This window comes from Saccopteryx bilineata, chromosome 10 (assembly GCF_036850765.1).
Source record: "Saccopteryx bilineata isolate mSacBil1 chromosome 10, mSacBil1_pri_phased_curated, whole genome shotgun sequence".
In the NCBI taxonomy this organism is placed as follows: Eukaryota; Metazoa; Chordata; class Mammalia; order Chiroptera; family Emballonuridae; genus Saccopteryx; species Saccopteryx bilineata.
The window spans coordinates 37,917,570-37,944,895 of NC_089499.1; the positions used below are offsets into that span (position 1 = coordinate 37,917,570).

The 27,326-nt window shown below is 43.2% G+C and overlaps 1 protein-coding gene across 2 annotated transcripts in view; it reads right to left on the reverse strand.

Moving 5' to 3' along the window:
* Positions 1-21,207, reverse strand: part of RYK (receptor like tyrosine kinase) — a 107,245-nt gene extending 86,038 nt beyond the window's left edge. For both annotated transcript variants that reach the window (XM_066245097.1, XM_066245096.1), the window contains exon 1: positions 20,770-21,207. In XM_066245097.1, the coding sequence (XP_066101194.1) occupies positions 20,770-20,995 (226 nt within the window). In that variant the 5' untranslated portion in view covers positions 20,996-21,207. The remainder of the gene's footprint in view (positions 1-20,769) is intronic.
* Between the last annotated feature and the right edge of the window lie 6,119 nt (positions 21,208-27,326).

The following is a 27,326-nucleotide window of genomic DNA, read 5'->3' on the forward strand; positions in this document are numbered from 1 at the left end:
TAATACTACCCAAAGGGAACTATCAGTACAATCGCTATCAAAATTCTAACTATCTTTAATTTTTTGTTGTTTGATTGCAGGAATGGAAAAGCAGATTCTCAAAATAACATGGAATTGCAAGTGGCCCAAGATCCAAACAATCTTGAAAAGGAAGAACACAGTTGAGGGATTCACACTTCCTCATTTCAAAACTTACCAGAGAGCCACAGAAACCAAAACAGTGTGGTACTGACATAACTACAGACATGCTGACCAAGTCCAGAAATAAACCTATATATTTCTAGACAATTGATTTTGGCAAGGGTGCCAAGACCATTTAGAAAAAAAACATAGGGCTTCGTGACCTTGAATTTGGCAACAGATTCTTAGATGCAGCATAAAAAGCACAAGCAACAGAAGTAGGTAAATTGGACTTCATAAAAATTAAAGGCAGCCCTGGCCAGTGGCTCAGGTGATACAGCGTTGGCCTGGCATATGGATTCTGGGTTCAATTCCCCATGAGGGCACACAGGAGAAGCTACCATCTGCTTCTCTTTCCCTCCCTCTCCCCCTCTCCCCCTTCTCTCCTCTTCTCCTCCTGCAGCCAGTGGCTCAACTGGTCTGAGTGTGGCCCCGGGTGCTGAGGATAGCTCTGTTGGAGCATATCAGCCTCAGGCGCCATACTGGAGCATGGCCCCTGATGGGTTGCCGGCTGGATCCCAGTAGGAGCACAAGTGGGAGTCTGCCTATTTCTCCTCCTCTCACCCCCCCCCAAAAAAAACTAATGCTACTGTGTTTCAAAAGACAATAAGAATGAGAGGAACTGCCTACAGAACATTGTAAGCACTCTTACAACTCAACAACAAATAGACAACTCAATTAAAAAGTAGAAAAGGGATTTGAATAGACATTCCTCTAAAGAAGATACATAAGAGGCCAACTAACATATAAAAAGATGTTCAACATCATTAGTCACTAGGAAAATGCATATCAAAACCATAATGAGATATCCCTTCATGCATATTAGGATAGTGCCAATTTAAAATAATACCAGAAAATAACAGTGTAAGCCAGAATGTGAAGAAATTAGAACTTTTGTACACTGCTGGTAAGAATGCAAAATGATTTAGCCACTGTGAAAAACAGTTGGTGGTTCCTCAAAAGTTAAACAAGAAATTAGATAATTCCACTCCTAGGTATATATCCAAACTTGAAAACAGGTACTCAATCAAGTACATTTATACACATGTTCATGGCAGCATTACAATAATAGTATACTGTTCACAAAAATTAGGGAATATTTCATAGCTTCATCAGCACTTTGAATATGCGCTAATGTCCATCAACAGATGAATAAATACATAAGTTGTGGTATATTCATAAAGCATTACTCAGCCATAGACAGGAATGAAGTGGCCCTGGCCAGTACCTCAGTGGATAGAGCGTCAGCCTAGCATATGGACGTCCCAGGTTTGATTCCCAGTCACAGCACACAGAAGTTCTCTCCCTTTCTCTCCATTTTCCCTTCCACAGCCAGTGGCTCTCAATTGGTTTAAGCATGGCCCTGGGTGCTGAGGATAGCTCAGCTGGTCTGAGCACATCAGTCTCAGGTGCTAAAAATAGTTCCTCATTCGAGTACCAGTCCAAGACAGGGGTTGCCAGGTGGATCTCATTCAGGCACATATGGGAGTCTACCTCGCTATCTCCCTTCCTCTCACCTTAAAAGGAGGAGGAAATACATTGCTCACAAAAATTAGGGGATCAGGGAACGTGCAGATACTCCAGTACTTTGAGCCTTTTGTATAGTGCATTTTCACCAATGAAATAAAAGTTGGGTTTGCATCTCATCTGCATAATCAAACAACTTTGTTTCCTTTTCTGATGTTCTTGCTTAATAAAATAAAGTCAAATGTTTCTTTTTTTTATCACTTCATATTCATTTTGAAATATCCCCTAATTTTTGTGAGCAGTATATAAAGGAATAAAGTACTAATACATGCTACAATGTGAATGAACCTCTAAAACATTATGCTAAATGCAAGAAGCAGGACACAAAAGATCTCACATTGTATGATTCCATTAATATAAAATATCCAGAATAGACAAATTCACAGAAATGGAATGCAAATTGGCCACTGGCAGGAGCTAAGAAAAAGGGGAGATAAGAAATTGCCTAATGGGTAAGGAGTTTTACTCTGGAATAATGGAAATATTTTGAAACTATACAGACATGGTGGATGTAATTACATGTATACACATTCAGTGTTACTAAATTGTTCACTTTAAAATGGTTAATTTTAAGTTATGTGCATTTCACTTCAACAAATTATTATTTTTAGAAAATAAAAGAGCTGGTCCATGACCCATAAATGGGGAGGAGTGTAATAAAACCGGCTTCTAGTGACTTGAAAGGATTATGAGGAAACTATCCCTTCCAAGAGAAAATCAGGGGTCAGTAAAGCTGAAGAGATAAAGCAGCACTATGAAAAGAGTTGGGAGAGACCTCAAAACAGAACCAGAGGTCTGCAAGATAAAGGTGAAAGGCCGGCAGAAAAGAGACAGACCCGGAGGAGTAGAGTGGATAGAGGGCAGAAAGGGCTCTGCTGGAAGGCAGACAGGAACAGGAGCGGACAGCCTTGGACTGAAGAGGTAGCATTTTATTAGAAAGCACAGAACTTTTCTCTTCTAACCCAGCTATTCAGTTACCATTACCAGACTCCCAATTCCAGCAAAGTAGGAATTTACTCTCTTGTTAGAAAATATGACATTTGGCTCATAATTTTAAACACCCAAAATCCAAGTTTAAATACCAAAGTTACCCCTGTAAAACTCTCAACACCTATTAAGAAAAATTTTTTTCCTTAGACAATCTTAAGTGCAAACTCTCAACACCCATTAAGAAAAGTTCTCCTTTTCCCTAGGCTACCTTAAGTTCAAACTTAATTCAGGTCTATATTCTTCTCAACCTGGCCTGTCTAGCTCAAGTTCAAATAGTTTAATAATTCAAAAAAAATTTTCCAAATGATTTAAAAGTTAAGTACTGGTTTCCTGGCCTTGGATAGTTGGCTCAGTGGTAGAGTGTCAGTCCAGAGTGTGAATGTCCTGGGTTCAATTCCTGGTCAGGGCACAAAGGAGAGGCGACCATCTGCTTTTCCAAACCTCCCCCTTCCTTCTCTCTCTCTCTCTCTCTCTCTCTCTTCCCCTCCCTTAGCCATGACTCAATTGATTTGAGCACAGAAACCTCTCAGTCCCAGGTGCTGAGGACAGCTCCATGGAACCTCGGCCTCAGACACTAAAAATAGATCAGTTGTTAGCATGGCCCCAGATGGGCAGAGCCCCATACAGGGGTTGTTGGGTGGATCCCAGTTGGGGCGCAAGTGGGAGTGTCTATCTCCCCTCCTCTCATTTGGAAAAGTAAGAAGAAGAAAAAAACTACTGGTTTCCCAAAGCTACAACAATTGTTGATTAGTGTCAAGGAGCAAACCATCTCCCTGTATTAAAAGAGTGGCCTTCACAGCACTTTAGGAAAGGCACTCTAGGGAATTGTTTGCATGTCTGTTTGGGGTCTTAGAAATGGTGACTAGTCAATTGTTAAATGCATGAATGGCTGGCTGTTGATAAACATGGACTATATCAAGGATGGATTTTGATGAAATGCTATTATTTTAAATAAAAGTCATAAATCAGTTAAGACAAGAAAATAATAGTGATATGGAAAGAGAACTAAAGCAGAGTTTTTGCTAATAAGTAGCTCAGTGACCTCTGCAAATCAATTATTTAACCACCTTCTCCAGGCATCAATTTTCTCAGCTATAAAACAAGGGAGGTAAACCAGATGATGTTAATGTCTCCCTTCAGTCACAAAGTCCTATTGTTCTATGACATCATCCATGATTTCCAAATGTCAGCTAAAACTCTATTATTCTATGATATCATCTAGTTCTAAAAGCTAGTCAAACTTGATTAAAAAATTTATTTAGTCAAGATAATCTTCTAGTTTCTAAGGAACAGTGTGGTATATGAACCAGACGGGGAAAAACCAAAATCAATTATTACATATGAAACCACTAAAACCTCTACATTTTAGTCAACACAAAAAGATAATAAATATGGAGCTCTTATTTCAAATTTCCCTAGTTTATGGAAACTAACAAGCTGAAATAGATATAATAAAAATTTGACCATCAGAATCCAATAAATCTATAGTCAAATTATACCAGGAAAATTAGCTAAGACTTAATATTTAACTACATGGGGGGCATTATTTCATTTTTTTTTAAAGCACATACATCTTCAACCACCATGGTTGTTTAAACAATAATCTTGTAAATTAAATAAGATTTTCATGTAATCCTCTGTCCATTCAGCATTTGCCTCCTAGCCATCTTATGTAACCTTGTATCCTGATAGAGCTGGGTTGATATATATACATGTGCACACAGACAGTATAAAAAGAATTAACATGAGTTTCTAAGAGGAAGAAGATATGCATGATTGATAACAGAAGACAAGGTAAATATGCCACCACCCTCCGCTGCCCTTTCTCCAGGATGCCTCCACATCTCCTACCTAAAACTGGTCTCTTCAAAGGAAAGGTAAGAGGACATACCCCCTTTCAGTCCCTGAGAGGCATCTCGGGAGTTAGCTTCAAGGAAGGGAATTTCCTGATGTTCCCAAAGCAAAGCCAGGCATCTGAAGTCACTAAGCACCTTTCCCCACTTTGCCCTTCAGGAAGAAAATAGGATATGAAGTAAAGATCCATAGTTTAGTTAATAACAATCCACTCGAGTCGCTCTTAGTTGCCACAGCAATAACAAACCAAGCTACAGGGTGCAAAAATCCAGAGATTACATTTCAGATTGTAACTCTCGCTGTAATCCCTGATCCCTGAAAATGGAAGCCCAAAGCTATCCACCACCAATGCTGTGATTAGGTTTGCCTCTCTAATTCCTGTGATGGTGTATCACCTTTGGGAGAAGTTATGTGAAATCAGAGGGACAGTATGGTCACTTTTGATTTCAAATGGATGACTCAGATGATGATGCACTGTCACCTTTCCCATCTGAAAGTACTATGGCAGATGGTAAGAAATTACAGAAAGAGCTAGACACTAAAATGCAGGATCAGCAAACAAGATTTCACATCTAATTAATATATGTCATACTTAAAAATATTTTTTTATTTATTCAGTTTAGAGAGGGGAGGAGGAGGGGGAAGAGAGAGAGAGAAGTGGGGGAGGAACAGGAAGCATCAACTCCCATATTTGCCTTGACAGGACAAGCCTGAGGTTTCAAACCAATGACCTATATTTGTCATTTTTTTAAGTCCATTAAAGAATTCCCCCAAAGATGTGATTTGTACCACAACTACAGAGATGTTAAAGGTGAGTCCTGAATTCTATCCAGAGATAACAAAGAACAAAAACATAACATAATCTCTAGCACTATAACATAAAATATGAACATGTCCTGCCATAGTGCCAGAATGTTCTAGCATCTGGTAAAAAGATATTCTGGAAAATAATTTGTCATTGGTTCCTGCCCTACCTAAAGAAAAAGATCTGAGCAGCTCACACAAGCACTGCAGGTACGGCCCTGTAATAGAGTTGGAGTCATTTACTCAGAGTTTGGCAAAATCACTATTCTTTCTAATCACTAATCATAATCAACTTCTTTCATAGGCAACTCCTACCAGGAGCATGCTCCACAAGCAGCTGTGGAGGCCATTAGTAACTTACAGTTCGCTGGTCTGTCCATGGTCTCAGAGCACAAGGAAAAACTCACAAACATTACTTCACCCTGCCAGCAACAGGAAGCACTGCAAAGTGCTAACTTGGAATCTAGTTCCAAAGCAACTTGAGTTCTTTTCTCAGGCAAGTCACTTACTTAGTGCTCTGCTAGATGTCAGTTCCATGAAGGCAAAGATCATCCTTTGTTTCAATCACCAGAATATCTCCCAAACCCCTAAAATACGGCCTGTATACACTCAATAATAAATAACTGTTTGGTAAGGGAGTGGTAGATGTTGCTGCTGAAGGCAATCAATCAACCATGTGATAGCCAAATGACCTCTCTTTCTATCATTCTATGATTTTGGTTTTCATCTGAAAACATACAAATCCCTCACCAATAATTAAAATAAAGTGTCTTGGAGATTATGTGACATTTTCATATACATTATAGCAACTGTGGTAACAGACATCCTATTGTTGGTGGAAAAGCATCTTATATATGAAGAAACCAACAATCAGAAACCTTAATCACTTCCCTACCTACATACAGAAGATGGAATTAAAACTCAATATGCAGTTTCCATATCCAATATTGTCCCATACCATCTTATCTATATACTATACATATACCTATATTTGTGTACCTGTGTATGCACACATACGCAGACCTTAAAACTTCTTTCTTTAAATTAGGTGAAATTCTCTCTTTTAACAAATAATATAAGGAGTTTGACTTTAAAAAAGATCCAAACAATCAAAAACATAATCCCTGGCCATTTCCACTTCTGGACAACATAGAATAACAGGAGCAGATTAACCCTATCATCTGAAATGACCAAAAACAGAATAAATATATGAAAGTTCAGAAGGACAAAGACAGTATGCAGGAAAAAGAAACAGAGAGGAGAGAGCTGCAGAGAGAGAACTTCCAGGGTCTGCAGAGGGTTACCCTCCAGTCTTCAGCTAAGTACTGATCAGAGCAAACACAGAGGAAGGATAAAGTGTCTAGCACCTTCATAAGATTTGGAATACCACCTATTCCCACCAGCCAGACTGGAAAGCCTCATGATTCACAGGTCACTAAATAAAGTACAGTACACAGAATGGTCCTGACTGACAAGAGTAGTAGAGAATAATAACCCTACACTGAGCGCTGCTCTTGTCCTATCAAACAAGTCTTAAAAGCAAGACCTGAAAGGAAGAAACTGTTTACAAGGAACTTAACAAAAGCCGAGAATATTTATAGGAATACAAAAATATCCGGCACCCACCAAGGAAAATTCACAATACCTCTCATCTAGTCAAAGACTACCAGGCATGACTGATTGGTAGGTAGGTAGGTAGGGAGGTAGGTAGGGAGGTAGATAGATCAAAACCAACCCAGAATTGACACAGATGTTAGAATTAGCAAAGACACTGAGAAAACTTGCAACAACTATGTATTACAACTATAATCCACACGATCAAAAGTAGAGACATGGACAATATAAAAAAGACCCAAACCAAACTTATGAGATGAAAAGATACATTGCATAGAATTAAGAGGTTAGGCATTTCAGATGAAAAGATTAGAAATTATATTTTCCAGCTTTTAATTACCAGAAACGGCCAGAATCTCTCTTGAATGCTTCTCATCCTTTAACTGTAGATCAAGAGTCTCCGGAGAGACTGCTATGTGCCAAGGTATGAGGTGGCCTTAATGCAGGAGAGGCAAGATGAATGTGTAGGGTACTGTGGAACAGGTTGGTTTGTAGAGGGTACAGAGAGCTATGGAAGCCAAGACGGGGGCACCTTACTCAGACAGGGAGGTACAAAGGACAGAGACTTGGGAAAATCAAGCAACCTCAAAGAAAATAAGCTATTAAAAACTAACTTACTTCCATTCATAAGTTCAGCCCAATTCCCCTTTTGATAATAACTTATCAGACAGTAAGAAGTGATCAAGAGAATGACAACCGCCCTGCCCAATAACTCATTTGGTTGGAGAATCGTCCCAAAGTGCAGAGGTTGCTGATTTGATCCCCAGTCAGGGCACATAGAGGAACAGATCAATATTCCTCTCTCTCTTTCTAAAATCAATAAATTTTAAAAAAAAAAGGATGATGACTCCCATAAGGTATGAGATAATGAATTTTTAAAAAAGCATGATTCATTCTCTTATTCAATCATTGACCTTTTATTGACCATCTACTACATAATAGGTACTGTTTTAGGTGCCAGGAATATGAAGTGGAACAATACAAAAAGGTCTCTATTCAAAAAAGAAGAAACTTTTTTTTGGGGGGGGGAGCAGACAGGAGAGAGTAGAGAAACAACAAAAGTATCAAGGGCTTAACACAGGATGATAAGGGCGATAGAACAGAGTGGTACAACCCTAGAAAGACAAGACTCGCTGAGAAAGTGGCATTTAAAATAAATTTTCCCATTGATTGAGAGAGAGAAACATCAACTCAATGTTTCATTTGTACTGCTCACAAAGATTAGGGGATATTTCAAAATGAATAGGAAGCAATTAAAAAAAAGCATTTGATTTTTTTAATTAAGATCAGAAAAGCAAACGACAAGTCAAAGAAAGTTGTTTGATTATGCAGATGAGATGCAAACCCAACTTTTATTTCATTGGTGAAAATGCACTATACAAAAGGCTCAAAGTACTGGAGTATCTGCACGTTCCCTGATCCCCTAATTTTTGTGAACAGTGTGGTTGTTCCATTTAGTTATGTACTCATTGATTCCTCCTCATCTGTGCCCTGACCAGGAATCAAAACCACAATCTCTGGCACACCGGGTCAATGCTTTATCCATTGAGCCCTCTGGCCAGGGCCAGAAAGTGGCATTTTAAGTTGAGATCTAGAAGGCTCCTGCCATATAAAGATCTGGGGAAAGGTATGTGAGGCAGAGCACTCATCTAACGCAGACGCTTGGGTGAGAAAGAGCGTGGCACCGGAGAACTAAACACATGGTACAGTGGGAGGCAGGGTTAAAAGAGAAACCAGTGTCAGACAAGAGTGTCCACATAAATATTCATTTATAAATCAGGAAGATCTAAACAGCCTAGATATTTGATATTTACTAATTATTGTTCATTGTTAAGTATGATAATGGTTACAAATTTTTAAAGAGTCGTCATTTTTAGAGATACATAATAAAAAGCTTTACAGGCCTGGCCTGTAGTGGCACAGTGGATAAAGCATCGACCTGGAACACTGAGGTCGCTGAGATCGACCAGTCGCTGGTTCGAAACCTTACCTGGTCAAGGCACATATAGGAGTTGATGCTTCCTGCTCCTGCCCCTCTTCTCTCTCTCTCGCTCTCTCTATTCTCTAAGATGAATAAATAAAATCTTTTTTAAAAAACTTCTAAAAAAATAAAAAGCTTTACAAAATTTTATGGCTCCATTTGCTTCAAAATAATCAAAGGTGAAGGATGGGGGAAGGGAGTGGAGTAAGGAGTGGAGTGGTATAGACAAAACAAAATTGTCATTAATTACAGAAGCTGGATGATGGGGACCCAGAGGTTCATTGTACTATTGTGTCCACTTATGAATGTTTGAAATTTTCTAAAATGAATACATTTTTTAAAAAAGAAACTTATTTAAATAAAGGAAATACTTCTAAATATAAATGCCCCCTCTTCAGGGGATTTTTTAGGGTGGTAAAACCATTCTGTATGATACTCTGGTGGATACATTACACTGTGCATTTGTCAAAGCCCATAAAACAGAATGAACCTTAACATATGCAAAGTTTTAAAAATCCTCTAAGAGGTCAGGGAATCCCACAGTGAAATACAGACTGTAACAGATGCCCCTTCCAGAACCAGCTTTTGTGGGACTCAGATGTACCCGTGTAAGCTTTCATCAGGGGTCCTTGCAAGGCCCCCAAAGTCGAAAATCCCCTGGCAGAGTACACAAAACTTAATTATGTGTGGGTATCTATGCCTTTGTCTAGTGAAAGGCCCTAAGGCTTTCATAAAAAAGGCTGAAATCCACTGACATTTCCCTTGCCAGCAATTCTTAGCTAAAAACTGGACTGCTTTTGCTCTCAATCCTAATGGTAATACTTCAATGCAATCATCTGGATTCCCTGCAAGGACATTACTGCACAGCCATTACCACAAGCAAATAATACCACCAGTGAATTTTACAACTCTGAATGTTATGACAGGCACCCCCCAAAAGGGGGGGAGGTGGAAAATCATAAATTATGTGTATATTTCCTTAATAATAACATCTATTTATAATACCATATTTCATATAAAGTACACCATTATTTTTTGTGCCACTGTGAATGAAAAACAAACCGTCAATTAACCAATGACTCTCCAGCGACTGCAAAAATGGTTCCAATTTCAGAGATGGCTCAAATGTAGAAAAACTATATACATCTTATAATCAATGAAATGTGGCATTCAAAAAGGTTGCATTAGCTGTGGTGCATCTCAGATCTCCTAAACAAATTGCTCAGCATAGGTCTAGAAACTGTCTCTTTGTTTATATCCCTCAGGTGACTCTGGTTAAAGACCAAGTAAACTACTAACCCTCAGAGGCAGCAGAGTGGAGAAAGCATGCACTTTGGAGTCACAGAGCCCCAGACATCTCTGTGATCTCCAGTAAATTCTATAATTTCCCAGAGCCTCAGCTTTATCTGTTAAAAAAAAAAAAAAGTCAATGCCACCTACTTCCTATGGTGGATAAAATAAAAGAGAACACATGTGAAGAACTTGCCATCTAGCAAGAGGTTACTAAACCACACATATTTACAAGAACACATTTACTTATGAACAAGATATTATAGATCTCTCTTATGAATAAGAACGGGATCTATAAAATTACTTTTCAGAAATATTCTATCACGCAGCACTGTCATTTGCCAGGCACAGTAAAAAGAACCTTTCAATAAGTGCTTATTATGTAACTCAGCAATGCACATGAATTTTTTTGGGGGGGAAAGGACATCACATTTTAAGAGGCCCTATATAAATGAAAGCTGTTTAATAACATTTTGATTAGAAATATTGTCCTTGATTTACATCAACAAGAATAACTCAAAAAAAGCATACTTTTAAGTGTGGTACAATTTCAGAGTAGTGAATGGCCCTGTTTCATGTCCAAGTTTTCGTCTTGTTTAGTTTTTAGTGTGTTTGCTGGAAAGTTTTTTCAGAACACTGGCATAACTGCATTAAAACCCCAGAAGTAATGCTGTGGAACTTCTCAGTTTACGGTGCTCAAAAAATACCTACATGTTTTCATTTGTTTCTAAAGTGACCCTTAAAATCCAAACAGTATTTTAGGCAGCACCTTCAAAACTGACTCGTCAACTCAGGATGTGACTCATTGGGGACAGGTTTAGCTCTAATTGAATAGAGTTCTCCCACATGTGTAGCAAGGAGAAGAAAAAAATAACTCAAAACCCACAATTGCACAATGTCTCACTCAGCCTCACTCTCCCAATGAAGAACACATGGATTCAAATAGATGCTGCGTCAGTGCAGCCAACCCCACCCCCAGGACGCCCAGGGTTGAGAGTTGGCTGCAGGGTGCTAACCCATCTCCACCAGCACCCCACCTCCTCAGGGCTTCAGCAGTGCTAAGTCATGCCAGACACACCAACAGAGAGAGCACCCTCACAGCCCTCCCCCACCAACCACTTGGCATGAGGATGAAGAGGAAAGAAAGATGCTGGGAGAAGAGGAACACATGGCTCATCTCCTTTTTCTTTCCCTCAACCTCTTCCCAAAAGGAAAGTCCTTCGATTCAGCTGCCCAAATCTGAAACCCTGGATTCCTCTGTGACTCCTCCCTTTTCTTTAACCCTCAAGTCTCCACTAAATCTGCAAACTCCCTATGAATGCCTCACAAATCCATCCTACCCCTTCAACTGCTAATCCCTCTTATCACAAGGCTGACTTTGTCCCATTTCCCAGATGCAGCTTTTCAGTCTGCAAGCCACTGGGGCCAAAGCCATCTTTCCTTTAACTCAGTTCTGACTGTGCATTCTCCTTTCCCAAACTGAACAGCTCCTCATTACCTATAAGATAAAATTCAAATCTCTACTCCAATCTCAACCTGCCTCCCAGCTTTATATTCTACCACTCCCTAACTTTGCCAATTTTTCTCATCTTAGCCACATTAGATGTTTCCTATTCCTTGATTTCACACATATGCTTCCACAGGCCTATGGCTTTGGTCATACTATTTTCTGTGCCTGGCTTGAACTGTTTCTCTTTTCTGCCCATCATATTTATCCTTCAATATGATACTCAAATGTCTCCTTTCTTGGAACACCTTTCCTAGAACTCTCTAAGCCTCTCTCTCCTCCCCCCTTCTATAGTCAAAAGTCATCACTCATACAATAACTTACTTATATCAACCAGCAATATAACTCTTATCTCAGTATTATAGTTGTAGATAGAACAGTCTTCCCTACAAAATTCTAAGTTCCTCAAGAAAAATTTAATAATTTTGAATCCCTATTTTCTACTACAATATGGGCTTCAAAATTTTTTCCTGGCCTTATTTTTAATGTGAACTATGCTTGCCCCTGACTGGTTGGCTCAGTGGTAAAACATCGACCCAGATTGTGGATGTCCCAGGTACGATTCCTGGTCAAGGCACACAGGAGAAGTGACCATCTGCTTCCCCACCCCTTCACCTCCCCTTTCTCTCTCCCTTCCACTCATAGCTCAATTGGTTCAAGCACAATGGACATGAGTGCCAAGGATGGCTCCATTGAGCCTCTACCTCAGGTGCTGAAAATAGCTCAGTTGCAAACGTGGCCCCAAAAGGGGGTTGCCGGATGGATAACGGTTGGAGTATATGCAGGAGTCTGTCTCTTTATCTCCCCTCCTCTCACTAGGAAAAGGAAGAAAAAAAATGTGAACCATGCTTAACTCTTTGGGGGAGGGTAATTTATTTTAACAGAGAAGCAAGTTATCCAAAGTAAATTTCTAATTGGTGGGAGGAAGAGTCTATTCTTAGGAGTCTCGCTGTCCCCTTCAGATTCTCTATCACCACCAACACTACTGCCATGACCAGTTTACATCATACCCCCCACTTACCAGCATTTGATTTTCAAGCCCCTACCACTCACTGCTCCAGCAACATGTCCCTTTCACAGGCTCTGGACTTAGGAAACTCAATTAGAGAACATGGGAGGATGCCGATAATGATCCAGACCACAAGCAAGCACATGTAGCAGCAGGCTTACAGATTACACTCCTCAAGTAGTTTGGTTAATCTCTCCTACAGAGATGACAGGGAGGTAGTATGGATTCCAAACTCAGGCAGGACCGAGTCAAGACCTGACACTATCCTTACTACCCAAAAAGGCCCAGAATCAAGGTCCTTATCAGTAAAATAAGGAAAGGGATACCTATAATGCAGCTGAGTAAAAAGAGTAAATGAGAGCAATTAAGCAGGGCTTAGGGCAGGCATGGCCAACATACGGCCCCCAAATCCTGCCTGAGTAATGAATTTATGCAGCCCGTAATTAAATATTTAATATTCTCCGCTACTTTAAAATCTCAGCTACTCAGAAGTAGAAACATCTTTGATTATTGAAAATCGAGATATTTAAGAAGATAGTGATACACGGAAAAGAATTCTGCATGTGACTAATCTAGGGTTATCTTTCAATAATTGGTCGAATGGATTCGTGATACTTCATTTTTAAAAAAATTCCATTATGGCCTGACCAGGCGGTGGCGCAGTGGATACAACGTCAGACTGGGATGCAGAGGACCTGGGTTCGAGACCCCGAGCTCGCTGGCTTGAGAGTGGGCTCATCTGGTTTGAGCAAAAAAGCCCACCAGCTTGAACCCAAGGTCGCTGGCTCCAGGAAGGGGTCACTCGGTCTGCTGAAGGCCCACGGTCAAGGCGCATATGAGAAAGCAATCAATGAACAACTAAGGTGTTGCAATGTGCAATGAAAAACTAATGATTGATGCTTCTCATCTCTCTCCATTCCTGTCTGTCTGTCCCTCTCTTTGACTCACTCTCTGTCTCTGTAAAAAAATTAAAAAAAAATAAATAAATCTTTAAAAAAAAAAATTCCATTATGAAGATTTACTTCTGTACTCATCTGTACTTGATATGAACTGTTTGACGTTTACCGGTGATGTGAAACCCACATTCTTTTAGGCGGAGTTTGCCAGTGCACACCCAAGGTCAAACAATTCGTTATGATTGTGGTCAAGTGTGCTGAATCAAGTGGCATTGTAGCATAGACAATAGCTGCAGTTGATAACTGAAAACGTGTCCAGGCTGTTTGTAAAATGAAAGAATTGTTTTATTTGCGATATAACCCCTTCAAGCTCATTCTATTAATTAAATATTGTTTCCACTGATTGCAATACAGTTTGGATATTTATACGGTATGTAATTATATTTTTATTAAAATATATTTTTATTAAAACAATATTGTATATTAAAATTTTTTTCACTCACATTTATTCATAAACAAATTACATAATAAAATTTTGTTTACTTAAATGAATCGTTTTTGTATTTAACATTTTTTAATTTTAATATTTCGTCTGGCCCGTGAAAAAAGTTTTCTTTCTAATCTGGCCTGGGAGCAAAAACTGTTGGCCACGCCTGGCCTAGGGACACAGGGATGCTACAGGATGAAAAGCCTCTGAGGTGTTTGGATCTCTGTACCAATGGACTTCCATAAGGACTGCATGCCCAAGTAACTGGACTGTTTACATACCTACTCCAAGTCCGTATCTTCATCTGTAAAACAGAAATAACAGTACATGCCTAACACAGGGATTACCTCTGAACTTGACACAGGTAAAAGATTTAGCACATCAGAAGCATTCTAAAAACTGTCAACTGGCTCTGGCCGGACGCCTCAGTGGTAGAGTGTCAGTCTGGCGTGCGGATGTCCTGGGTTCAATTCCCTGTCAGGGTACACAGGAGAAGCAATCATCTGCTTCTCTACCCCTTCCCCTTCCCCTTCTATCTCTCTCTTCTCCTCCCACAGCCATGGCTCAATTGGTTCAAGCAAGTTGGCCCTGGGCACTGAGGATGACTCCATGGAGCCTCCACTTCAGGCACTAAAAATAGATCAGATGCTAAGCAACAGCCCTTGATGGGCAGAGCACCCCACATAGGGGGCTGGCCGGGTAAATCCTGGTAGGGCTACATGCGGGAGTCTGTCTTCTGTCTGTCTCCCCTTCTCTCACTTAAAAAAATAAGTAAAATAAAATAAAATAAAACTATCTACTGCTGCTTCAACCACCACTGCTAGTCCTCTTAATATTGTTATTACAAAACAACTGCTCCATGGCACCAGCTCTTCAACAGTCAAAGCCCAATCTGAACTGCCTTTATACACTGTGGAATGACCACTAGCCTTGACCCCCATTTCCTCCCCAAACTCCCCTAAATGATAGCAATGCAATCAAAGACATCAAACCACAAAGACAAAGCAGAAAGGAAAGAAGACATCATACATTTCAACAACATTTGCAAGATGAGAAGCAGCTGAAGGAGTGGTCACTGCCCCTCAGGACTCTTGAGGGGCTCAGCAATGGAGCCACCAAAGGCCAGCCTGGGCTCAGGCCAAACAAAAGGGGAGCTTCTGAAGGAGGTATTCAAAGCATTTGGGCCTCCAGGCCCAACATGAGATCCAAAGTTGTTTCTGAAGAAACTAAACCACTTTAGCAGTAGCACTGTAAACAGAAGTCAAAAATTACCCGGGTTCGATTCCGGCCAGGGCACACAGGAGAAACGCCCATTTGCTTCTCCACCCCTCCGCCGCGCTTTCCTCTCTGTCTCTCTCCTCCCCTCCTGCAGCCGAGGCTCCATTGGAGCAAAGATGGCCCGGGCGCTGGGGATGGCTCTGTGGCCTCTGCCTCAGGCACTAGAGTGGCTCTGGTCGCAACATGGCGACGCCCAGGATGGGCAGAGCATCGCCCCCTGGTGGGCAGAGCGTTGCCCCTGGTGGGCGTGCTGGGTGGATCCCGGTCGGGCGCATGCGGGAGTCTGTCTGACTGTCTCTCCCTGTTCCCAGCTTCAGAAAAATGAAAAAAAAAAAAAAAAAAAAAATTAAACCCCGCCCTGGCCGGTTGGCTCAGCAGTAGAGTGTCGGCCTGGCATGCGGGGGACCTCGGTTCGATTCCCGGCCAGGGCACATAGGAGAAGCACCCATTTGCTTCTCCACCCCCACCCCCCTCCTTCCTCTCTGTCTCTCTCTTCCCCTCCCGCAGCAAAGGCTCCATTGGAGCAAAGATGGCCCGGGCGCTGGGGATGGCTCCTTGGCCTCTGCCCCAGGCGCTAGAGTGGCTCTGGTCGCAGCAGAGCGACGCCCCGGAGGGGCAGAGCATCGCCTCTGGTGGGCGTGCCGGGTGGATCCCGGTCGGGCGCATGTGGGAGTCTGTCTGACTGTCTCTCCCCGTTTCCAGCTTCAGAAAAATGCAAAAAAAAAAATTAAACCCCAACCCAAACTGCTGGTACATCACCAAACATACCAGAGACAGGAAACTGGAGATGTCCTGTAGGTACTAGTTAGTCTCAAAGATATGTAAAGGCTGATATGTTGGGTAGACTCCACCTGCATCCCAAGGGTAGTCACACAGTAGACTAACAGCACGCATACACACTTTCTCTCTCTTAATCAACTTTTCAGCATCACTCTCTTAATTAGAGTCAGCCAAGGATCAACAGGCATTTGTGATATAAACAAACAGAAAAAGAACCCTGATATTAACAGGCACACTGGAAGAAGCAGTATATTAAAAATGTATTAAATGGCCTGACCTGTGGTGGCTCAGTGGATAAAGCGTCAACCTGGAACACTGAGGTTGCCGGTTCAAAACCCAGGGCTTGCCTGGTCAAGGCACATATGGGAGTTGATGCTTCCTGCTCCTTCCCTCCTCTCTCTCTCTTTCTCTCTTACTCTGTCTCTCTCTCTCTCTCCTTCCCCTCTATAAAATGAATAAATAAAATCTTTTTAAAAATGTATTAAGCCCTGGCCGGTTGGCTCAGCGGTAGAGCATCGGCCCGGCGTGTGGAAGTCCCAGGTCCGATTCCTGGCCAGGGCACACAGGATAAGTTGCCCATCTGCTTCTCTACCCCTCCCCCTCTCCTTCCTCTCTGTCTCTCTCTTCCCCACCCACAGCTGAGGCTCCATTGGAGCAAAGTTGGCCCAGGCGCTGAGGATGGCTCCATGGCCTCTGCCCCAGGTGCTAGAATGGCTCTGGTTGCAACAGAGCAACGCCCCAGATGGGCAGAGCATCGCCCCCTCGTGGGCATGCTGGGTGGATCCCGGTCAGGCACATGCGGGAGTCTGTCAGACTGCCTCCCCGTTTCCAACTTCAGAAAATACAAAAAAAAAAAGTATTAAATATATAGAAAAATTAAAAACAACATACACACACCTCAAAGATAAGGAAAGATAGTAAATCCACAAAATAAGAATAGAACAGAAAATGTAGTGAAATAGAAATGGATATGGAGAACAAAAAGAGCTTCTAAAATTTCAAAACATCATTAAATTTTTAAAAATAAATAAAAGTTTAGAAGACAAAATTAAGAAATTCTTCCCCACTTCCCACCTCCAATAAAAAATATAAATAAGCGGCAACATAAGAAAACCTGAAGATCAATCCCAGGAGATTCCATAACCAAACCAATACACGTCTCACTAATAACAAACAAAAAATGAAGGGTAGCATACTATCAAAGAAATGACAGACTTTTGAAAACTGAAGAATATGCAGCTCTAGATTGATTCACTAAGATAAGATGGGCGACGGACAGACAGAGGAAGGATCTACACAGAAGTTCATAAAACTTCAGAACACCATAGAAAAAGACTTCAAAAAAAAAAAAAAAGAAAGAAAAAGGAAATAAATAAATAAAGGAATCAGAATGGCTTTGGATTTTCATCAGAAACCAGAAAACTGTGTGAAAATGCCATCAAAGTTGTAAAAAAAAAATTATTTTCAACCTAAGGTACTAAATTCAGCCAAATCATCTATAAAGCATGAAGACTAGATTGACACCTTCAGACACACAAGGCATCAAATAATTTGACTTCCACACACCCCTTCTAAGGAGGATACACTGTAACAAAACAAAACAAAAAAAAAAACGAAGAAAAAGGAAGACAGAAGATCTAGGAAACACAGGCTCTGAGATAAAAAAGAAGGGAACAGAAGTCACTGGAGAAACAATCCTCCTGTCCAGACTGCAGTAAGAGGATGGGAGGCTCTGGAGAGGTAAATCTCTAAGGGGAAAGAAACCAAGTGGAACTGATAGAGGATTCGATGTGTTACCTGGGGGAAAAATCAAAAGGCATTTAACATATTTCTTGGAGTATTTGAGGGAATATAGCCATAGTTACATTTAAAAGAACTAATCAAAAAGCTTAAAAGTCAATTTGCTCCAGGAAAAACAAAAATGTATAGAGAAAGAAAACATAACCATTGGTCACTTTTTAACACAGAAGTGAGCAATAAATACATAATGTAAATACTGACTGCTGGTTCTACCAGAAACTGTTACATAGCTATATTGGGGGTTTAGGGGGAGAGAAGAGGGCAAGTACTCAGTTATGACACTATGAAGTCACACTGACTTAGAAAGAGGAAAGTAAAAAAACAGGAAAAAAATAAACAGAACTAGTTTAAGATAGTAGCTCCCACTGGAAAGTAGAGCCTGGAGGATTAAAAGGTCAAAGACAGGAGACTGCCTTTTTATAAATGATGTGCATGTATTAACCAATTAAAACAACAACTTAGTCTTATATTGAGGGCAATTAGTTCAATTTATCAAGTTGTACTATCAACTTCATTTCTAAGTTTCTTACTTGAAATTCCAAACTCATTGTCTTAGAAATATTATAAAATGATGGTTAGTTTCCCAAGTCAGCTTTCAGAAGGTATTTAACCCAAAAGGATACAAAAATATGGTACAAAGTATTATTTCAAGTAGTCTTAAATATCGTAAGAGTTTCTGTAGGAAACAGCATTCTGAGAACTCTGGATGCTTGGTATACTCCTCAGTCCTACCTGCTTGCTATTCTGCACGCAGGTGCAGACAAGAAATACTCTAAAGGAAAACTGTATAAGGGACATGGGAAGGAGGTGGAAGGAGTCCAACATCTGGAAGGATGGACAGTCAAGAAACCCACAGTAGCAGGTCAACTCTATCTACATTAAGAGAAAATACTATTCAGGTCTGTGGGCGACAGTGATCAGCAAGGCTATCCTCTCTCTCTGCTCCCAAGAGCCCATTCCTGTCCATCAATCAGGTAACAAATACATCATTTTAAGTATTAATTCGCAAGCATTCTTTTCCAACCATGCCATAATCAAACTTCTATAGTAGAAACAGTATCTTCTTTTCATTCAATAAAACTTTGCAGCCTATGTCAACACTACGTTCATTTTCTTAAAAAACAAACGATTATAAATTGTGTGACCTTGAGCAAATTACTTAAAGCTTTACTTTACTCATCTCTAAAATGGGAATAATGATACCTACCTCACTGGGTTACAAGAAAAATAGAGGAAATGATGTGTATAAAAACACAGGGGCAGGTACATGGCAGGAACTCAATCAATGTCAGCCTCTGGTTGTTCCCTGTCCCCTACTCCCACCCAGACTGGTTTCTTATAAACAAAGTCACAAATTATATACATGCTTTGACGACGACGACAACAAAAACCTTTATAAAGCTATACATAACACATTAAAAAAAATTTTTAATTAATGTGATGAGTCAATTTATAAGCATTCGTTATTTTCCCTAAACCTTAGTTTTATGTTGCAAGTACTAACCCAATTTGCAGTTTTAATTCAGCTAACCTAAATTCAGCTGATTCAGCTAGACTAAAAAGAGGATTATGAGTGCAAGACATTATAAAAACACTGCATTCTTCTTTGGTTAAAGACTGCAAATCCGTGTATGTAACAATGTCTAAACAGTCTGTTAAAAGCAATTCCTCAACAGACCTCGAGGAAGTCTTATAACTAAAAATAAATAAAACTGACCCCATAATCGATGCTTAAGAGACTAATTTTTCCCCCTCACCCAGATGTACCATAAACCTGAGATGAAATAAAGGGATTGTCATAATACACACAAAAAAAGGAAATGTCTAGGCATCTGCTACTACCAAAGACTTCCCATTTGGGGCCATTTCTATCAGACCTTCCGTCGTTTCCGGAATCCAGAAAGTTCCCACAAGAGAACACCATTATTTTTTAAATTAACGACAAAGTTAATTAAGTAGAATAGAACCAACTGACCCAAAGCCAAGCTGTCCTTTCCCCTTCAAGGTATTCCAAGTAGGAGTGGCCCAGAAATACAGGATCAGTCCAAACTCCAACACATCTCAGACAAGATTCAAAAAGGTCCTGAAGAAGCTGAAAGATGCAAGCTACCTGGACATTCACTATTTAAAAAGTATGCTTATCGGTCGCAAGACTTGCAGACGAACATGAAAGGCCCTTATAATCTCTCTCTCATTTTTTTTTTTAAAGTATGATAACCAGAAAGTATGAGCTCACTAGTGTGGCCTCTGCTGGGGCATCAAAACCACCGTCAAGGGCTTACAGATTTACTCTACATAAAACGTGGATTTCGAGTTATCCAAAATCCTGGGCCCTGAAGTGACACGCATAAGGAAGGGTCAAAGAAAGATGGTATGTCAGGGAAGAAAAGTTGTAAGGGTGTTTGACTCTGGGGAACAAGGTCAAGGACTGAAGGATGGAGTGGGGTGGATCCCGGGTATTTCGCAGCGGCTCGGGGTCCCCAGGTCTTTCCGAAGCGGAGGAGCGAGGGAGTAGGGGAGAAACGAGAAGGATGACCGGGGGCGGGGGTCAGGCAGGGACCACACCTCCCAGCCAGCACGGAAGGCGGAGGCCGGGGCCCGGAGGCCGGGGCTCCGGGGCAGAATGGAGAGCTGTGGGACGCGACCGGGAGCCCCGGGGAATAAGGAGAGGACGCGCCCGCGGTGCACCGCGCGCGCACTGGGCCGCCGACGGCCGGAAGCCGCAGGGGCCCGGCCGGACCTGCCCGCCCCGGCGCAGGCGGCCCCACTCACCGATGAGCCGGCGCACCTCGTCCTCGCTCAGGTAGAGGCTCACGCTGGGCCCCGCGGCCGCAGGCAGCAGCGCTGGGGGCCGCGGGGCCGGGGCGGCGGCGGCGCCGGGCGCGGGCAGCAGCAGCAGCAGCAGCGCGAGCAGGAGCAGCGGCGGCGGGGCCCTCAGGCCGCGGGCCCCCGGGAGGCAGCCCCGGCGCGGCGGCCCCAGCCGCGCTGTCCCGCGCATGGCCACCGCCGCCGCCGCCAGGAGAGAGCGCTGGCCGCCCGCCGTGCCGCCGCCGCCTACCCCCGGCCCCGAGCCCCTCACAGCCCCGAGCCGGGGGCGGCCGCCCAGCTCATCGCGCCGCCGGCCCGTGGCAGCCGGCCGCTGCTTCAGACCGCCGGAGCGCGCCGCCGCCGCCGCTTTCTCGGCGGCATCGTCCACTATGGGGGACTGGCCGCGGGGGCGCGCCCGTGCGCGTCTCCGCCGCCCCGAGCGCGCGCGCGCACGCATCGCCCGCTTCGTGCGGGCCGGTCGGGGCTTGACGCAGAGAGCTTTGATTTTAAAGTGCAGGCGCCCGCGAAGCGCTCTCTGGTTATCCTCTCTGAAGGAGCCTTCCTCCGCTCCACGTTGTCACCAGCCTGATGTTTGCTTGTCTATTGTGTGTAACACCCTCACCGCCGCGGGGATTGCGGGCAGGCAGGCCCGGACCGCGCGTGCAGCCGAGTGGGCTTCCAGATCCAGGGTAATGCCTGAATGAGGCCGCTCTCGTTCGTTGCAAAAGTGAAACCTGCTTTTTTTGTTTTGTAAGAAAATGGAGAAAAATAGAAATCACTTTGTATCCCAACATTGGAGATCAACATTAACGTTTCAGTTCTCATGTATATATGCTATATATACATTTATTCTTCAAAAAGAGCTTAGCAAACTTTAGTAACCTATTTATTGTTAAACGTCACAAATTTTTATTTTTTATAGTCATCCTGTGTCCCGCACCTGAGGTTGTTCTTAACCAGTAGTCCATGCCAGGTTTTGACAACCCCTTCTCTTAAAAAGGTAATACTATGTGCAAAAGTGTGTCTGTGTGTGCTTGTTTCTGCATACTTCTGTCTCTGTGTATGCAAGTGCATGCTTTAGCACCACGAAAAAGTACATCTCATCCGGTATTGCAAGGAGTCCCTGTCCCCCAGTGAGGTTAACAATGACGGATACGTGGTCTTTTTTAGAGGCAGCCCAGCGAGGCCATGCGAGGATCTCCAAACCTCCTAATGTACATATTTATGTGAACCAACTACCATCGCGGTCATATTTACTCCAGGTTCTCCCTGTATTGGTGATGTTTTCAAGTGTCCCTGCCCGGCCCGGGTCACCTCGCCCCTATGGGCAGGTCCTGGGCCTGACCCCAAACCTCCCGGTGGTTGGCGCCTGGGGGAGCAGCTGGTCCCGGGCCAGGCAGCTTCTGTGCGCAATCGCTCCACCGCAGTGAGGCCCTAGGGGCGGCTATTTTTATCCTCTGGGGAGTCTGGGGGGAAGAGAGAGGCTGATCAGGCCGGAAGTCCTGGGACTTGATTTTTCTCCTACTGTAGTGAGAGGGATGGGTTTCATTTAGAGATAAACTGGCCTGGACTTACCTGGCTTAAGCCCTGCAACACAATACGGCACCTCGTGCAGGAGGAGGCTGGGCAGAGCGTGAGGGCTGAGGAAAAGTGCTCCCTCAGAGACTGATCAAAACCACACAGGTCAGCAAAAACACTTATTTATGTTGGAGCAGACACTGCTACCTATTCGGGGACCAGAGCTCTATCAGAAAGTGCTCAGAGGCAGAGAGTGTGCTGTGTTAACAGGGTTCCCATTTCTGAGAGAAGGCATTTTTTAAAAGGATGGCATATTTCCTGAATTTTTGAAAAGAACTTACAGTCCCCAAGTAAGGAAGCTGCAGTCTTCACGGCAATCTCTTCTTATCAGTGACCTCTTGAGATTGGTCTGATGTAAACAGAGGCCAGCTCTGGGTCAGACCTGGCTGGGTTCTGGTATATGTTAACCGTGTAGCCTTGGGAAATTTTCTTAAACTCTCCAAGCCTTGGTTTTCTCATTCACAAAACTGGGGTGATGATAGCAGATTCACAGGGTTTTACAAGATTTCATTGGAGAAGATGTGAGTAAAACACGTAGGCAGGCTCTGGACTGGAGTCAGGCACGCCCATTGTTATTGCTATTACAATGAATCCTTTCCCTCTAATAACCACTTTCTGGAAAATTCCATCACCGATAACCTCCAAAGCCTTCAAACGAGGGATCCCGAAGAGCTTCATTCAATATAGCACCATACCTGGCCCAGAGCTGCGCTCAAGACATTCGTGCCAGACATCACACTTGGCACAGGGACACGGAGGTGAGCATGGTGCTTTCCTGAGGATGCACCATAAACAAATATTTATCGCACATTATCATCAGTGCTACGAAGAAGAAGTTAGTAGTTCTTAAACTGTGGTTCCCAGAACAGCAGGATTCTCACCTGAAACCTTGTAGAAATGCAATATTCTAGGTCCCACCCCGGACCAACAGAAGTAGCAACTTCTATTAGGAACGCACAGGAGAACTGGCATACACATTTTGTCATTTGTTCTAAGGAGTCCTTGTCCGCCAAAGAGCATCACAGGCCCTCCAGGTGATGCTGGCCAGACCGTCAAGAAAAACTCAGCTCTACAATCTTTCCCTTGGGTTACTGCAGTTGTCATCCCACTGCCCCCGCCCCCTGCTTTCCCCTTTACTCCTTTAGTTCGTTCTCAACCCAGCAGTCAGAACCATCCTGTCAAACGTCAGCCAGGTCATGTTGCTCCCTGGCTCTTAGACTGCCAATGGCTCCCTAACTCATTTAGAATAAAAGGCAAAGTCCATATAAGATATTCAGTCATTTAATAAGTCACCTACCATTTTTTAAAAAGATATTAAGGCAGTGCTCACTTTCCACATTTTTCTCTTCCCTTCTCATCTTATCTCCTTCTATTTTTTCTCTGCTCACTTAGCTCTAACCATAATGGCTTCCTTGCTGTACTTCCCACACACCAGACACAGTCCTGTCTCAGGGCCTTTGCCCTGCTATTCCCTCAACCTGGAACGTGCTTCCTTCTGACATCCACGTGGCTTCATCTCTCACCTCTTCAAATCTACTCCTAAATGTTAACTTCTGAGTAAGATTAAAATTGTGAACTTCCAGAAAAGGAACTGGTTCCCAGTCTCTTCTGACTCTGCAGGGTACTTGGTCTCACACAAAGTTCTTCCCACAGCCCCCAACCCATCCCTGGAGAAGGAGTCCCCTCTCCCTCTCCAACCAAGGTGTGGGTGGCAACACTGACATTTCTCAATAAGCCTCAGCGTGAAAATGCTAGGAAGCCCTGACCTCAGCCTCCTGAGGTTTCTTTGCCTAGAGGAAATGAAGACCACAGTCACCACCATACTCTATGCATTGCCCCCATTCTCGGTTTGGCTTTTCATTGTGGTTGACCTTATTCTGCTCCTCCAGGAGTCAGATTTCAGAAGGACTGAAAAATACCATCATCAGGACTTCTTTCACTACTCCTTAGAAAAGGTCAGCCTTGGGCTTGAGATGCAGCAGGGTGGGTGGGAATGCTTGTGAGGGAGGGGGTAACAGGGTGAGGTCTTTGGGATAATAGAAATTACTAGGGTACCTTATGTATGAAATCTGATGCCCCACTTTGAGTACCAGCTCCTGTCCACAAGAATAGACACCCAGCTCAGAGAGCCCTGGGCACAAATCCCCAATCTGAACTGTGCTCACTCAGCTAGAGAAGGCATCTAGAAAGAGGCGACTCTTAAGTTCTGGAAATAGCCCCTTCCTCTGCCAGGAGCAGTTGGAGATGCTGCTCTGTGTACTACAGGGCAGTTCACTTTTTAAGACTTCTCCTTCCACAAGGAATATATTAACCCATTGTGTCATGAAACAGTCAAGCAGCACAGAAGTACATGGAGTGAAATATGAACAGCCTTTTTGACACAAATCATCCTCTCTCTTCCCCACCTCCCAGATTGGTATACGTTCTTTAGCCCTTTCCTGAGACGTTTTACCTACATATATATGCACTTAGAATGCAACTATACATGTGTGTCGTTTTTTTACAGTTTTACATAAATGGAATCAGACAAAAAGTAATAGTCTGCACAATTTGCTTTTTTCATTGATCATAGTAAGTTGAGGTCTAGCATTCTTGCAGGACAAGGCATACAAAGGCACATTGATGGTGTTCTTTTAGCTAGGAAGGACCATGATAGACTTCACAGTTCTGGTGATAGACTGCACAGTCTTGCACATGCTTCTTTGTGCGTTTATGCAGATATTTAGATTCTCAGAAGTGGAATTGCTGAGTCAGAGGGAGTTACCTTTTCATGTTAATGAATTTTACTTAATTGCCCCCCTTTGAAAGTCTTACTGGTCTTGGTGGGTTGGCTCAATGGTAGAGTGTCCACACTGCATGTGGATGTCCTGGATTCCATTCCCAGTCAGGACAAAAAGAAGAAGTGACCATCCACTTATCCACTTCCCTACCTCTCTGCCTTCCCTTCCCTTTCCCCTTCTCTCTCTCTCTCTCTCTCTCTCTCTCTCTCTCTTTTTCTTCCGGGCAGCCATGGCTCGATTGATTCGAGCAAGTTGGCCTTGGGCGCTGAGGATGGCTCTGTGGCCTCCAGCTCAGGTGCTAAAAAAAATGTCTGGGTTGCTGAGCAATAGAGCAATGGCCCCAGATGGGCAGAGCATTGCTCCCTAGTGGGCTTGCTGAGTGGATCTCAGTTGGAGCACATGTGAGAGTCTGTCTCTCTGCCTCCCCTCCTCTCACTAAAAAATTAAAATTAAAATTAAAAAAAAAAAAGAAAGATTTGCCCTGGCCAGTTGGCTCAGTGGTAGAGCGTCGGCCTGGCGTGCAGGAGTCCCGGGTTCGATTTCCGGCCAGGGCACACAGGAGAAGTGCCCATCTGCTTCTCCACTCCTCCCCCTCTCCTTCCTCTCTGTCTCTCTCTTCCCCTCCTGCAGCCAAGGCTCCATTGGAGCAAAGTTGGCCCGGGCGCTGAGGATGGCTCCATGGCTTCTGCCTCAGGTGCTAGAATGGCTCTGGTTGCAGCAGAGCAACGCCCCAGATGGGCAGAGCATCGCCCCCTGGTGGGCATGCCAGGTGGATCCCGGTCGGGCGCATGCGGAGTCTGTCTGACTACCTCCCCGTTTCCAATATCAGAAAAATACAAAAAAAAAAAAAAGATTTTACCAATACATACTACCACCAATGGCATAGTGAGAGAGACAAGGTAATACATCAGTGATTTTTATTTTACTTTTGACAGTCTGAGGAAAGAAAAATAACTCGTTCTATCTGCATTTCCTTCACTAATGAAATCAAACATCTTCTTGTATATATTTGTTGCCCATTTGATTTACTTTGTGAAATACCTGTCCACATCTTTTGACTGCTTTTCTCATGGGTTGTTTGTGTCTTATCAATTTGTAGATCATTTCTTTTACTATATCTTTTCTTTTTTTTTTACAGAGACAAAGAGAGAGTCAGAAAGAGGGGTAGACAGACAGGAACGGAGAGAGATGAGAAGCATCAATCATCAGTTTTTTGTTGCGACACCCTAGTTGTTCATTGATTGCTTTCTCATATGTGCCTTGACTGTGGGCCTTCAGCAGACCGAGTAACCCCTTGCTCGAGCCAGCGACCTTGGGTCCAAGCTGGTGAGCTTTGCTCAAACCAGATGAGCCCACACTCAAGCTGGTGACCTTGGGGCCTCGAACCTGGGTCCTCAGCATCCCAGTCCAACACTCTATCCACTGCGCCACCGCCTGGTCAAGCACTATATCTCTTCTTATTTAACTTTGGTTATGATGTCCTTTGCTCGATTTCAATTTTGGATTTTGTTTTTAATTTATTGATTTTAGAGAGAAGGGAGAGAGAGATCTCCCTTACAGGGATCGAATCAGCAACCTCTGAGGTTTGGAATGATGCTCTAACCAACTGAGCAAACCGGCCAGGGTTCATTTTGTATTTTTTTTTTTCATTTTTCTGAAGCTGGAAACAGGGAGAGACAGTCAGACAGACTTCCACATGCGCCCGACCGGGATCCACCCTGCACACCCACCAGGGGCGACGCTCTGCCCACCAGGGGGCGATGCTCTGCCCATCCTGGGCATCGCCATGTTGCAACCAGAGCCACTCTAGCGCCTGAGGCAGAGGCCACAGAGCCATCCCCAGCGCCCGGGCCATCTTTGCTCCAATGGAGCCTTGGCTGTGGGAGAGGAAGAGAGAGACAGAGAGGAAAGCGCGGCGGAGGGGTGGAGAAGCAGATGGGCGCTTCTCCTGTGTGCCCTGGCCGGGAATTGAACCCGGGCCCTCTGCACGCTAGGCCGACGCTCTACCGCTGAGCCAACCGGCCAGGGCTGTATTTTTATTTTAGGTAAATCTTCTGATCTTCTTCTTTATGGCTTCTGGATTTTGTGTCTTTCTTAAGAAGGACTCCACAATCAATAATTTTTATATTTTTCTAATGTTTTGTACTTCTCTTTTAAAAAATG